This window comes from Anolis sagrei, chromosome X (genome assembly GCF_037176765.1).
Source record: "Anolis sagrei isolate rAnoSag1 chromosome X, rAnoSag1.mat, whole genome shotgun sequence".
In the NCBI taxonomy this organism is placed as follows: Eukaryota; Metazoa; Chordata; class Lepidosauria; order Squamata; family Dactyloidae; genus Anolis; species Anolis sagrei.
In genome coordinates, this window is record NC_090034.1 from 31,132,312 (window position 1) to 31,144,795 (window position 12,484).

Consider the following 12,484-nt stretch of genomic DNA (forward strand, 5'->3'; position numbering starts at 1 on the left):
AATGGAAGAGTGTTCAACCCTTCCCTGAGGAACCACATATGGAGGAAAACTTCAGAGTCCAATGAAACCTTCCTTTGCAGGGCTCTCTTTATGATGGTCCTTCTACTACAAGAAGCCATAAGGCAGCAGACCATTCCCTGTCAAGCAGGCGTCATGACTAGCCTGGCAGTGAATTATCTTGGATGCCTCAGCCTTCCAGCACCACTCTGACTAAATGGCTATTTCACTTCTTGCTTATGGTTGCTGGACACTGCCATGGCATTTTTCTAATCGCCTCATTTTCTTGATTCTTTAAAAATGTGGTGGTGTTCTTGTGTATTCTTATATTTGTACATGTTTAAGGGTTCTAACCTCAATTTTGTGCCCCTTTAAATGCACCTATGGGTTCTCAAGCTGAAATGCCTTTTTAATGCACCTATGGACTCCCAAGCTGAAATGCTTTATTTGTCAGACTCTAAAATCTCCCCATGAAACATGCCTGGTTCTCTTAAAAATCTAATCTTCTACTTGTTTTTTAAGAAAAGCAAAGAATTTTAACTTTCTTTCCACAACAACAGCACACTTTGCAATTTGTTTAGAAAACCTTTCTATTCAGCAGAGGGAAACAACATGAATTCATGGATTGCAGAGCCCAGGGAAAATGCTTCATCTTGCTTTCTAAGCTTATTTGGATATGAAGACAGAAGTGGGAGGACACACGGCAACGTTGCTAACATAGGGAAGGAGAAAGAAGCTCAGCATATAAACCCCGCAAAGACTTCTGGGTTTAGCAAGTTCATCTCAAAAGGTGGTAATGTTTGGGACTAGCCACCGAGCCAAGGCAGGTTTTCCAAAGCAATTAATATTTATCACCATTCAGGACAAAGGATCACATGGCGAAATCTGAAATCTATTCCGAGTTGTGTTTCAGCACCTAACTTTCCTGTCTCTTGCAGCCAAATTCCCTATTTCATAACTGGGGTTTAGAACGGCAGGATTCACCCAGGATCTGGTTTGCAATTGCAAACTGACAGTCACACAGGGTGATTGGCAGGTCAAAATTTTCTCTAGAAAGCAAGCGGCAAAGTAAGCTAGTGGGCTGTGCCCTCGTGACACAGACTATGTGAACTCCCCATGAAACATGCCAACGTGAACTCCCCATGAAACATACCTTGGCCATCATGGGGCTTACAATATCTCAATGTCACTTGCTACCAAATGCTCACTTGACCCCTATGGGGCATCACACACGACCTCAAACTTGGGATAGGTATCATCATGCACCCTCAACACATCTATGACCAACTTGGCTAACTGAGTTCTCTCTTCAAGGGCAGACTCAAGGCTGCAGTGCCAGGCGGCCTGAACCCCCAAGCAGCCAGGTGGCACTTGGGCATCTGGATTGACAGTCCACTTCTCCAGGTCCTGGAATGTGCCCCAGTCCTTACTGAGACCCAAGAGGTTTGTGACATACTCCAGTTCCCTTAGATTCTAGAAGGGCTCCCTCCTTCCCAGGATGGAAGGCTTTTCCATTTATAGGCATCAGAATTGAGTATCCCAGGCATCATATTGGCAGGGAGCGATGGGAATCACACTCCAACACAGTTGGAGGATGGCAAGCTAGGGAAGGCCAGAGCTGTCTAATCTCAGACAGCTTCAAATGTACATTTCCCCCACTTTCCTTTTGTCTGCCCGACTGCAGAGAGAATTCACTAACCTCAATCTCCAGGCCAGCTCGACTCCCATCTCTAATGGGCTGCGGTGTGCACACAATTAATTAATGGGTTTATTAATTAGGAAAGAAGTCCCTCTTCGGCTTTCAATTGGGGTCATCAGTTTCTAAAGTAGGAACAGCCTGTGCTAAAGATAAACCCCTCATCATCTTCTGCAGGGATCTCATCTGGCAGAATCTCAATTATGCAAACCACAAAAAGGAAGAAGGAGAGGGAGAGGGGAAAAGACTTAGGTATAAATCACCCATGCCCCAATTTCTCTCCCACCAGTAGAAGGAAACTGCATGGAGAAAGAAAACAAGGCCTATCCATAATCCCTTTCTACACCTCTCCTCAAAGATTCCATCCGGATCACAGAGCAGCCCATTGAGACCCAAGAGAGTGGGGTGGTTAGAGCACTGGGGGCAGGACTTCAGAGATCCTGCTCCAGTTCCCCACACTGCCATGAAACTTGATGTGTGACTTTGAACCAACCACTCTCTCTAACCCTGACCAATATCTCAGGGAGAATTAAGTTGACAAGCTGAACATGCAAGAAGAGATCTCCTAGAGCAGTCGGGACTTTGAAACAGTCCTTTGGACTGCAACTCCTCAAATCTCACAACGATAAAATACACCTGTCACTGAGGAATTATTTGTGTTGTTGGCCAGAAAAGGAATGTTTTCAAGCTCTGAGGCAAACCAAGGTTGGAAGAACCCACCTCATGTCCTTCTTTCCACAATGACCAAATCCCCAGAGTTACCAAATAGCCACTGTTTGACCAATCTCCTCCAGTAATTGACTGAATCCTCTTCCAAAACCTGTTAATAAAGTAGACATACCCACATCCCAAGGCAGTGGAATCCATCCAGTCAACACATGCAAAAATTTATGCCATCCTCAACTTCCTCTCTCACAGTTTTACTGCATGAATCCATGTCTGAATCCTGTGGGGCAGAAACACCTCAGAGTCCCCTTCCTCTGTATCACACAGTGTTTTATACACATTCAGAAAGAATTGTTATTTCAAGGATTCCAAATCCTCTTAGTGAACTGGAATCAAAACCACGAGCCCTCAGATATAACTCCAGTCCTTCACATGTAGCTCCTAGGACAAAGCTCTGAGAGTAATCCAGATAAAGAAAAATAATTCATCCCTCCAACTGCTGTTCTTCTACCCCAACAATGCCCAGATGTGCTGCACTATAATGCCCAGGCAAGCTAAAAGGCACCAGGGTGGGGAAGGCTGTTCTTCCTTAGTCTCCATTTTATGTATTTACTAGGTTAGGTACCCGGCATTGCCCGGGTTATTTGAAAAAGTCAATTTTTTAATTGTACAAAATGCATAAGGCTGTAGGTGAACTGCAACTCACATCATGCCAGGTTAACCCCGAAAAAGTCCATCAGTACTGTTATGTTGGGCAAGTTTGCTCTAGATGCATCATCGGTGGGGTTCAGCATGCTCTCTGGCTGCAGGGTAAACTACAACTCCCACTATAGTGAATCAGTCCCCTGAAACCCCTCCAGTAGGTTGAGTTAGGCATGGGGGTTCTGTGTGCCAAGTTTGATCCAGGTCCATCATCGGTGGAGGTCACTGTTTCTCTGGTTGTGGGTGAACAATAACTCCCAGAAAAAAAAGGTCAGTTCCCCCAAACCCCTCCAGTAATCCAATTTTGGCATATTAGGTATGCTTGCTTAGTTTGATTTAGATCTGTGTGCCAGAGAAAATAATAAGAAAAGTTTAAGGGGTGGGATTGTGCAAATTCCACATCAATGGGGAAAGTCAGAAACACTGGGGTGTCTATGGTGGAGGAAACGTATAAAATGTAGGATGGAATTGTCCCCATATGAAAGCCTTCACTTGGGTGGTGGGCAGTGTGGTGTTTGTGGGGGACATTGGCAAGGATCTTGGACATGTTCATGGCACTCACTATAACCTGCAATGTCATTGGAGGGAGGGCGAATGGTGTCTCCTGAGTAGCAGGAGTTATAGCTGTTTGTGGAAGTAGGAGCCTGTCTGTTTAAATGGACACCCCAGCCACACACACACATACATATTTTCACTTTTATTATGTGTATAGATTATCCCCAAGTTTCCCAAACTTAATAGAACTGATTGCTTATTTACTGCTGTCATCAAGGATAAAGAAGAATTTTGACACTTTGTTAAATGATAGCACATTTAGATAAGTCAAGCTGTCATGGCATTTAATGGATGTCTCAACTAGCTGATATATATGTAAAATTTATGCACTCCAGAATATCACGCCAAGATAATATTTTAATCAACAGTCCACATTTTTAAAGCCTAAAATGCCAGAACAATGAAAACACTCCATCAGGCACTGACACCCTCCAGAAGGCTGGTATCTTCTTGGGGACTGAGCCTGGCAGAATGAGGGCTTAGAGCAAGGCCAGTGCTTTGAAGGGGCACTGCAAAGGCAGTGCCTAGTGTCTCCCTACATAGCTCTGCCCAGACCCTACAATGCAGCCAGGTGGAGGAAGCTGGGCACAACTCTGCCTCTCTCCCAACCCAAACGGTCTCTCCTATATTGTTATTGTTGCATGCCTTCATGTCTACTTAGGACAACTTAGGACTTTGCTACTTAGGACAACTGTAAGGCAAGTCTATCATAGAGCTTTCTGGGCAAGGTTTGTTCAGAGGGGGTCGACTTTGCCTTCCTTGCGGCTGAGAGAATGTGACTTTTGCAAGGATCAACAGTGGGTTTCCAAGGCTCTTATGGTGTATTGTTCATCATGTATTACTTGATGTTTTTGATTTGCTTTATAATGTTATGTGTATTGTTATGTTGTTGTTTTTGAGGCCTCGGCCCATGTAAGCCGCATCGAGTCCTTCGGGAGATGCTAGCGGGGTACAAATAAAGTTAATAATAATAATAATAATAATAATAATAACCCTGGTCTCCAGAGTCACGGTCCAACATTCAAACCACTACATCATGCTAGCTCTCCCATTTATACATGGGTGGGTCAAAAAGTAATGCCTCCATCACTCTAACTTTTATTTCTTTCCCTGCTACTGGACTATCTATGTATGATATGATAGAGGTAACCTTATTCTAGTGATATAGCCTTTTCTTTTTCTGATTGACTGATTAGAACCATAAATCTGAAGCTAAAAGAAAGAGCCATCATTGAATTTCTGGCCAAAGAAGTCCTTCATCGTTTGAAGAATGTTTATGATTTGGCCACGTCTGACTTTAACCTGCTTGGACCCCTGAAAGACAACCTACATGTTTTCAGATTCAATGACTTCAATGATGTTAAAGCAACATCAAACTTGGGGATAATCATGGGTCACAAATCAAAACCCTGAATTTTTTCCAAAAAGTTTTGCTTCTTGGGTTAAATGATGGCGCAAATGTGTCCAAATTGATGGTGACTATGTTGAAGGGTAGCTTGAGTAGAGGACAGTTCAGGCTATGATCTGTAGCTACTTCTGCTGTTATAGGTTTATTCATAACATTTTTATGACACAGGAGGAAAAACCTTTTGATCTACTCTCGTATATCAGTACCTCTCAAAATGTCTATTTCATATTTATTCAGTAGGTATCCTGAGAGAGCTAATTTGATTGGAGAACACAACTCAGGCACTCCCATTTCCACATAAAAAATATGAGCCAAGTGCTACTTCAGAAGAAACCCCTTTGCTTTTTCAAACCAGAAATCAAAGAATCATAGAGTTGGAAGAGACTTTGTGGGCCATCCAGTTCAACCCCTTGCCCAGAAGCAGGAAAATCGCATTCAAAGCACCACCGACAGATGGCCATCCAGCCTCAGTTTAAAAGTCTCCAAAGAAGGAGTCCCCACCACACTCTAGCGCAGAGAGTTCCACTGCTGAACAGCTCTCACAGTTAAGAAGTTCTTCCTAATGTTCAGGTGGAGTCCTTTCCTGTAGTTTGAAGCCATTGCTCCATTGCGTCCTAGTCTCCAGGGCAGCAGAAAACAAGCTTGCTGCCTCCTCCCTATGACTTCCCCTCACATATGTATGCATGGCCAAACCCTCCAATTAAACATTCAGTTCCTTGACAGCAGACAACCAATTAGAAAGATCCCTTTTTAAAGAACAACTACATCTCATTTGAGCCAACATGGAATACAGAGGATACAAAACAGAACTCCTGTCTAGAGGAATGGTCTAGCTGTAAAGGGCAGAGCACAACTCCTGTGTTCATCTCCTGTTCACAGACTTCTCAAGCAGATCATTAAGGGCAAGTCCATTCCAAGTTGCGAGTCCTTAGTATCAGGTATTCAAGAGATACACTGCATACAACAGACTTGTGAAATTACCACAACTAATAGCCCACCAACTCACCAGCTCCCTTGCAGTCCTAATGTAGCCTGAGCAGTCTTTGCAGCTGGTCAAGAGTGCGTAGAGAGTGCCCACTGTCAAGAGTAACTGGCCTTTGCAACCATACGTCAAACCCTTTGTTCTGTACACTAAAGAGACAGAGACTCCTTGAAAAAAGAATACTGCCCCTCCGCTTCATTAGCCAAACCAAAATAAACTACCCAAAGCAATAAAAATGCTGAACATACACTGCCTATGGTCAAACAGAGTAGAATTCATGAATTGAAATGAAAGGGGAAGAATTACTAAATGAATAAATCTGGTTAGGCAGGACTATCAGAAAACACTGAAAGAAATACAACATTAGCAATATTCCACTATTAAGACTGTTCCCCAAACCTAATGAAATATGCCCAGCACCATCTCCGAGAGAATTTTTATCTCTGCTCATTTCCGAGAGCACTTGCTGAACAAACGTGGTGATCAAAGCACTCCGGGGCTATCGCATTATCAGCATGTATTACATGTGCCACCATTTGTCAAGGTTGTCCAAATACCAGCGTCCCCAAATCCTGTGTACAAATAGAAAGCCTTTTCGGGGAATAATCTATTGTTCTGTTTCAGGTTTCCCTAGCAGTAGCCCACCATGGGGCAAACTGCACAGCAGGAGCAGCCCAATAGATTCATGGGGCTGGCACTGGGCGCAAAGTTTGGCTTACTTTTTATTTTATGAAGCAAGTCTGGATTGTCTTTGCAGAAATATAGGGTGGATCAAACAAATCTATGTATGTCAACACAGGAGAGAACCACGCTGAATTCAACAGAACATCTTAGCAAAGGGAAATGTGCCAACCATTGCTATATATATTGAGACTTTGTCAAAAGACCCACAACAGAGTTGAGAGAAAGTTTAGTGCAAAGTATGTTTTTAGTTCAAAAGTGGCAAATTTGTAGCATCACTGACTCTGCACATAATATAGAGGCAAATGCCTGCAGAAATTATGATGGCTAAGAATCCAGCTCTAGGCATATCTACTCAGAAGCAAGTGCCGTTGGATTCAGTGTGACTTGTGTGCCTTCAATTATTTTCTAACTTGTGGCAACTTGAAGGCAAACCTGTCATAGGGTTTTCTTGGCAAGATCTGTTCACATTACTGAAAGCACTTTTAGATCACCTTTCAGGACCAAGCCCTCTCAAGACAGCTTTCAAATTAAGTTAATCAAATCTGTATCCATCTCTTCAGAATGCGGAATTAAGCATTTCACGGTTGAAAAAGTAATTCACCTGTGTATCTTAGTTTAATTTGGGGAATCCCCACCATCAGACACATATGCTAGTCCCACACAATGCTGCCTGTCCCTTTGCTGACATCAACTTTGTCTCTGATCAAAGAGACAAAGGACTTAAGGCTGGACTGTCAAATGCAGGCTGCCATTGAGTCTGTAGAGGAGGCACACAATGGCACCACCCAGGCAAGACTTTGGGACACCAGACCAGGCACCCAAGCAAAAACAGGGGAATCAGCTAGCACACATGGCTGTCTGCGGGACAAGGAGGATGGAGGAATAGCCTTACCTATTTGAAGTCTAAAATGACCTAACTCCATCCCTGAAGGCATGAGAAACCACTTTCAAAAAGTTGCATCATGAAGACTGTTGCAGATTTCCTTGCAGAGTGAGGGAAAGATTTGGGTAGCTTCAGTCCAAAATAAGTACCTTTACTGAGCTCTGCAAGAAATTGTACGATGGACCTTGCAACATACGATTTTACTACATCATTTTCAGCACACCATGCAAAGGCTCCCTTCAAATACAGATGTGAATTAAAAGCAGACAACCAAATGTTTACCAATGTCATTTTATATTATTTTGTATTATTTTGATGTGTTTGAATTAGATTATGGCATTGAATGTTTGCCTTTTTGTATGTAAACCGCCTTGAGTCCCCTTGGGGTGAAAGGGCGGTCTATAAATAAATTATTAATATTATTAATAGAGAATTATGTCCTGGATATAGATGAAGAGGATTTATACCAAACCTTAGTCCCTCTGCCGTACGATTGCTAACACAGATTAGCAGAAACGGCACTCGGGTGTTTTAGGCAATATTTTTCCTACTTGAAGACATCAAAGATCATGGACTATGATTCTGGAGACCAGGGTTTGAATCCCTGCTCAGCCATAGAAACTGAATGGGTGACCTTGGGCAAGTCCCTCTCAGTCCCAGTGAGGAGTTGTACACAGGATGGTCACCCTTCACTTTCAAATGCCACTGGTTCTTAAGTCACAAGGTTGGATTCTGTCACTTGTTTCACTGTCTGCAAAATTGTGATGAAAGAGGGGGAAACACATTGGCAATAATTGTCCACAGCTCCAAGGATAGTGAGATCTGAAAACAACTTTGAAAACTTGGGGTTTTTGACCACCGCTCCCAGAATTCCTAGGCTCTGCACCCAACTGTTAGGTGCAGCAGAGCTCAGGAAAGTATTTTATTTGTGAGTGGCCATGCCAACTAGGTCATTCTGAGGGTCACTGTCCACAAAAGAAACTTTTCCAAACTCTGGACTGAGCATGGCCAGAGATACAGCTCCAGAAGCAAACATCACCTAATTCAGGAACCAGTCACCTACGTGCATGGACTCAAAACTTGAGTCACCTTCAGGTTCAAGAAAGGCAGGACAGAAATATGGTAAATAAAACAAAGAAGAGAGTTCAGGCAAAACCTTGGGAATGGACACTGCCCAAACACAAATCAGAAACAAGCCGCCATCTTTCAACACACAGTTAAGGGTGGACACAATTGCACATGTTCATCTGTAGAGCAATTAACTTGAGGTGCCACTGAAACCAACATACACCTGGAAATATCTCAGACCATTGCTAATTCCATCAGTAACAAGCTGACGGGATCCTCCTCTTTGAAGATATGCACAATGCATTGAGGTATGCACCAGATCATATAACAGGCAGTGGGGGGAGGGGGTGTCTAATCCCTTCTATCACCCACCCAACCCTAATGCTAGCAATGGAGAGTGATATGAGGCAGCCCCCACCCCTACCACCTGCAATCCATTTAGGCCTTGGCATTGCAGCTATAACAAATAATCTCCTTAAAAGATGAATCGCATTAAATTCTCAAACCACTGATACATTATTGAAATATCATGAAATTGCACCTAAATTTTCTTTCCCCCCTCCCTCAACCCCCATCCCCCACGAAGCACACTGCATTTTAAGCCGGTTTTAATGCCCATATAAAATCAAGTGCTCTTCTCTTTTGTAGTAGCAACGGTAAGCAGCAGCTTCAGCTTAGACACTCCAATCCACTTATGTACAGCCTGCACAGACAGCTAAAACTTTTATGAGTGATTAAAGCCTACAGATCTGCTGGAGAGTAGAGCTAATGAGGGGCTGCCATTTGCCTGGCATAAGCAATGCCCACATTCTCACTGGGCACTCTTCCCCATGAGAAGACACAGGGTTCTTAAGGGGGTGAGGCTCACAAGCAGGGCTGCTCAAGAGAGTTTGCTACCAGACGTAAAGAAGAAAGTTGGTGCCTTCTTCTCTTCTGTCTGCTTGCCTGGCAATGACATCCACCTCCAATCCTGGCCGTGGGGCAGATCCTAGCTGTACCAAAGCTAGCTTCAGGGATGCTTTCCCAGCATCTGCTGCTCTGCCTCACAAAAGAGCTGGATCTCTTTGCAGGTGACCCAATTTACAGCAATGCATTGAAGGGGATAAAGAGAAACTTGGCTAAATGTGCCCTGGGAGAACAATCTACTGTACGCTACAAGAGGAGAAATTGCCTTGGTTTATAGGAACACATTTTGCAGGAAAAATGACCATAAGGCTTGCAAACTGGACAGGAGCCTCAAATGGCTGCTGTACCTCAACTTGAGATACACAACATCCCAAGAAAAGTCAGTGGAACACTTGAACACACAGTAATTTAATAGTCTGTATGTTTGGAGGCTACAAGCTCACCACAATTTTTAAAATAACATGGAAATATCAACAGACAGCTGTGAGTTGGTCTCCACTCCCAAGGGGAGGGGGGGGGGCGTTAAACAGCAAGTCTCTCTAAAGTTTGCTACTGACCCAGCATTAATGGAGAGTGCTTTCCAAACCAGTTTGGCAGGGAACTGACAATGGTTGATCACTTAGTCATTCCCAGTTGAAAGAGGGTGCACTCCAGGGCCAACTCCAGAGGTCTCTAGATCTTCCGAAAGCACTTTTGAGACATGAACCTTTTATAGGAATGTCCATTCTTTGTTTCTGAATGAAAGCTTGGGAAACAAAACACTGTATTGTTGAAGGCTTTCATGGCCAGAATCACTGGGTTGTTGTGAGTTTTCAGGGCTGTATGGCCATGCTCCAGAAGCATTCTCTCCTGATGTTTCACCTGCATCTGTAGCAGGCATCCTCAGAGGTTGTGAGAGGATGCATGCCACAGATGTAGGCAAAATGTCAGGAGAGATTGCTTCTGGAACATGGCCATACAGCCCTGAAAACTCACAACAACCCAAACAAAATACTGCCCAGCTTTGGACGATGCGACCTGACCATGCAAGGCTTACAATCAGTTAAGAAAATAAAACCAAGAGCCAAGGGCTGTGAGAGTTGTAGTCCAAGGCATTATGGTAGGTAAAAGTTTCCCACCCTTGCTCTATGTGTTGGAGGCATTACAGGAAGAATCTGGATTGGGCAAGTTGGCCTTCCGCTGCAAATCTCCAAAGCATCTTCCTGGTGAGTTGGACCACAGCCCCCAGTGCCCCATCTGGGGAGGATGGGAGTTGTGTTCCAAACAGCCCGGGCAGACGGAGGAGCTGGGGAAATGCAAAGGCAAATGATACAACGATGGACTTTGGGAGACTTTGAAACCTGCCCGCATGCCCGAAATCCAACACTCCTAAGTCCTTGGGTCCTAGCTCTGCAACGTCCATCACAACTGGGTGTACTTCCCGCTCTGCTCCTTCCCCACAACCCTCAAGGCAAAGTGGAAGGGAACTCTGCTTTGGGGACAGAAACAGCCCAGTCTGAGGACTCACCACTCTGCCTGGGATGTGCTGGCCCTGAAGGTAGAGTGGCAAGTCCCTGAGCAAGAGTGGCAGCCCTTCTCTCCCTCCCTCCCTCCCTCCCTTCCTACCTGGGCTCTCCTTTTCCTTCTCAGCTGGGCTCTTGTCATCCCGGGAGTGAGGGCACATCAATCACAAGGGCAAGAGCGCCAGGCCTTAGAGAACAGCCCCAGTGCAGGCCTCTTGGGAGGGGGTGGGGGGACCAGGTAGGGCCATGGGGGTTGAGGGAGGCAGGCTGGCTTTGGAGTGGGAACAGGCAGGCAGGCGGCCTCCTCCTGCGGGCATTTGGAGGGGGCTGCAAGCAAGGAGGTGATTCCCCTCTTTCTCAGCCTGCCACCTTGACAGAACTCTTGGCGCCAGCTTTGGGGGAGAGGGGCAGGTGAGGGCCCTCTTAGGAAACAGGTGGGACATTCCCACGGGGAGAGCGAGGCACCCACCCCCGCCGCCCCCCACACACACAAAAAGGAAGAGAGCCCTCCTTCTTCTCCTTCCTTCCTTCCTTCCCTCCCTCCCTCCGTCCGTGTGGCGTCGGGGCGCGCGCGCAGGCTGCCTCCTCCTCTTCCTCCTCTTCCTCCCCTCAGGCGGCACTGTCCCGAGCCTTATCTGCGGGAACTGCGGAAGAGCCGAGGGATTCCCGCCAAAAGAGAGAGAGAGAGAGAGAGGAGGACGCGGAGGGAGGGAGGGAGGGAGGGATGGATGGATGGATGGATGGAAGGAAGGAAGGAAGGAAGGAAGGAAGGAAGGAAGGAAGGAAGGAAGGAAGGAAGGAAGGAAGGAAGGAAGGAAGGAGAGAGAAACGAGGGACTGGGAAAGTTGCCCACGCCTGGAGCCCCTCTGCCTCGCCTCCCTTGGCTTTCACCTGGGCCGCGCGGAGGAGTTGCGAGCCGGAGGCAGAGCAGGACGACGAAGCGGCGGCGGCAGCGGGAAGCGGCGGCGGCGGCGCCTCCATGCAGCTCCTGGGCCCGGGCTGGCTCCTGCCTTCCTTCACCCGCCTGGGTGCCCCTCTCTGCCTCTGCGCCTCTCTCTCTCTCTCTCTCTCTCCCGATCTGTGGCGCTGCTCCTGGCGGCGGGATCAATGAGGCAACCGAACAAAGAGCAGCAGCGGCGGCGGCGGCGAATCAATTTCTAATACCTATCGATGGGGGAGGGGAGGGAGGGAGAAGAGCGCCGGCAGGACCCCCTCCTCCCTCCCTCCCTCCCTCCTTCAGCTCCTCTGCCTCTCTCCCTCCCTCCGGAAGCCCCCTCCCTCCCTTTCCCAGCCTCCTCTCCTCTCCTCTCCTCTCCTCCAGCAGAGGCGCCGCCGCGCGGTCCGGCCGAGGCCGCTCACCTGGAGCCGGCGGAGGAGAGCCCAGGGCGGACGGTATTGAACCATCGATCCCGCATCGGCGGCCATCTTGGGGGCG

At 46.4% G+C, this 12,484-nt stretch overlaps 1 protein-coding gene across 11 annotated transcripts in view; it reads right to left on the reverse strand.

Annotated features, from left to right (window-relative positions):
- Positions 1–12,480, reverse strand: part of CUX2 (cut like homeobox 2) — a 199,329-nt gene extending 186,849 nt beyond the window's left edge. For 4 of the 11 annotated variants that reach the window (XM_060786033.2, XM_067473089.1, XM_060786027.2 and 1 more), the window contains exon 1: positions 12,409–12,465. In XM_060786033.2, coding sequence (XP_060642016.2) covers positions 12,409–12,464 — 56 coding nt within the window. In that variant the 5' untranslated portion in view covers position 12,465. Of the gene's footprint in view, positions 1–11,152; positions 11,599–11,940; positions 12,227–12,408 lie in introns of those variants that run through there. The other 7 variants (XM_060786035.2, XM_060786030.2, XM_060786034.2 and 4 more) reach the window with 6 other exon arrangements.
- Between the last annotated feature and the right edge of the window lie 4 nt (positions 12,481–12,484).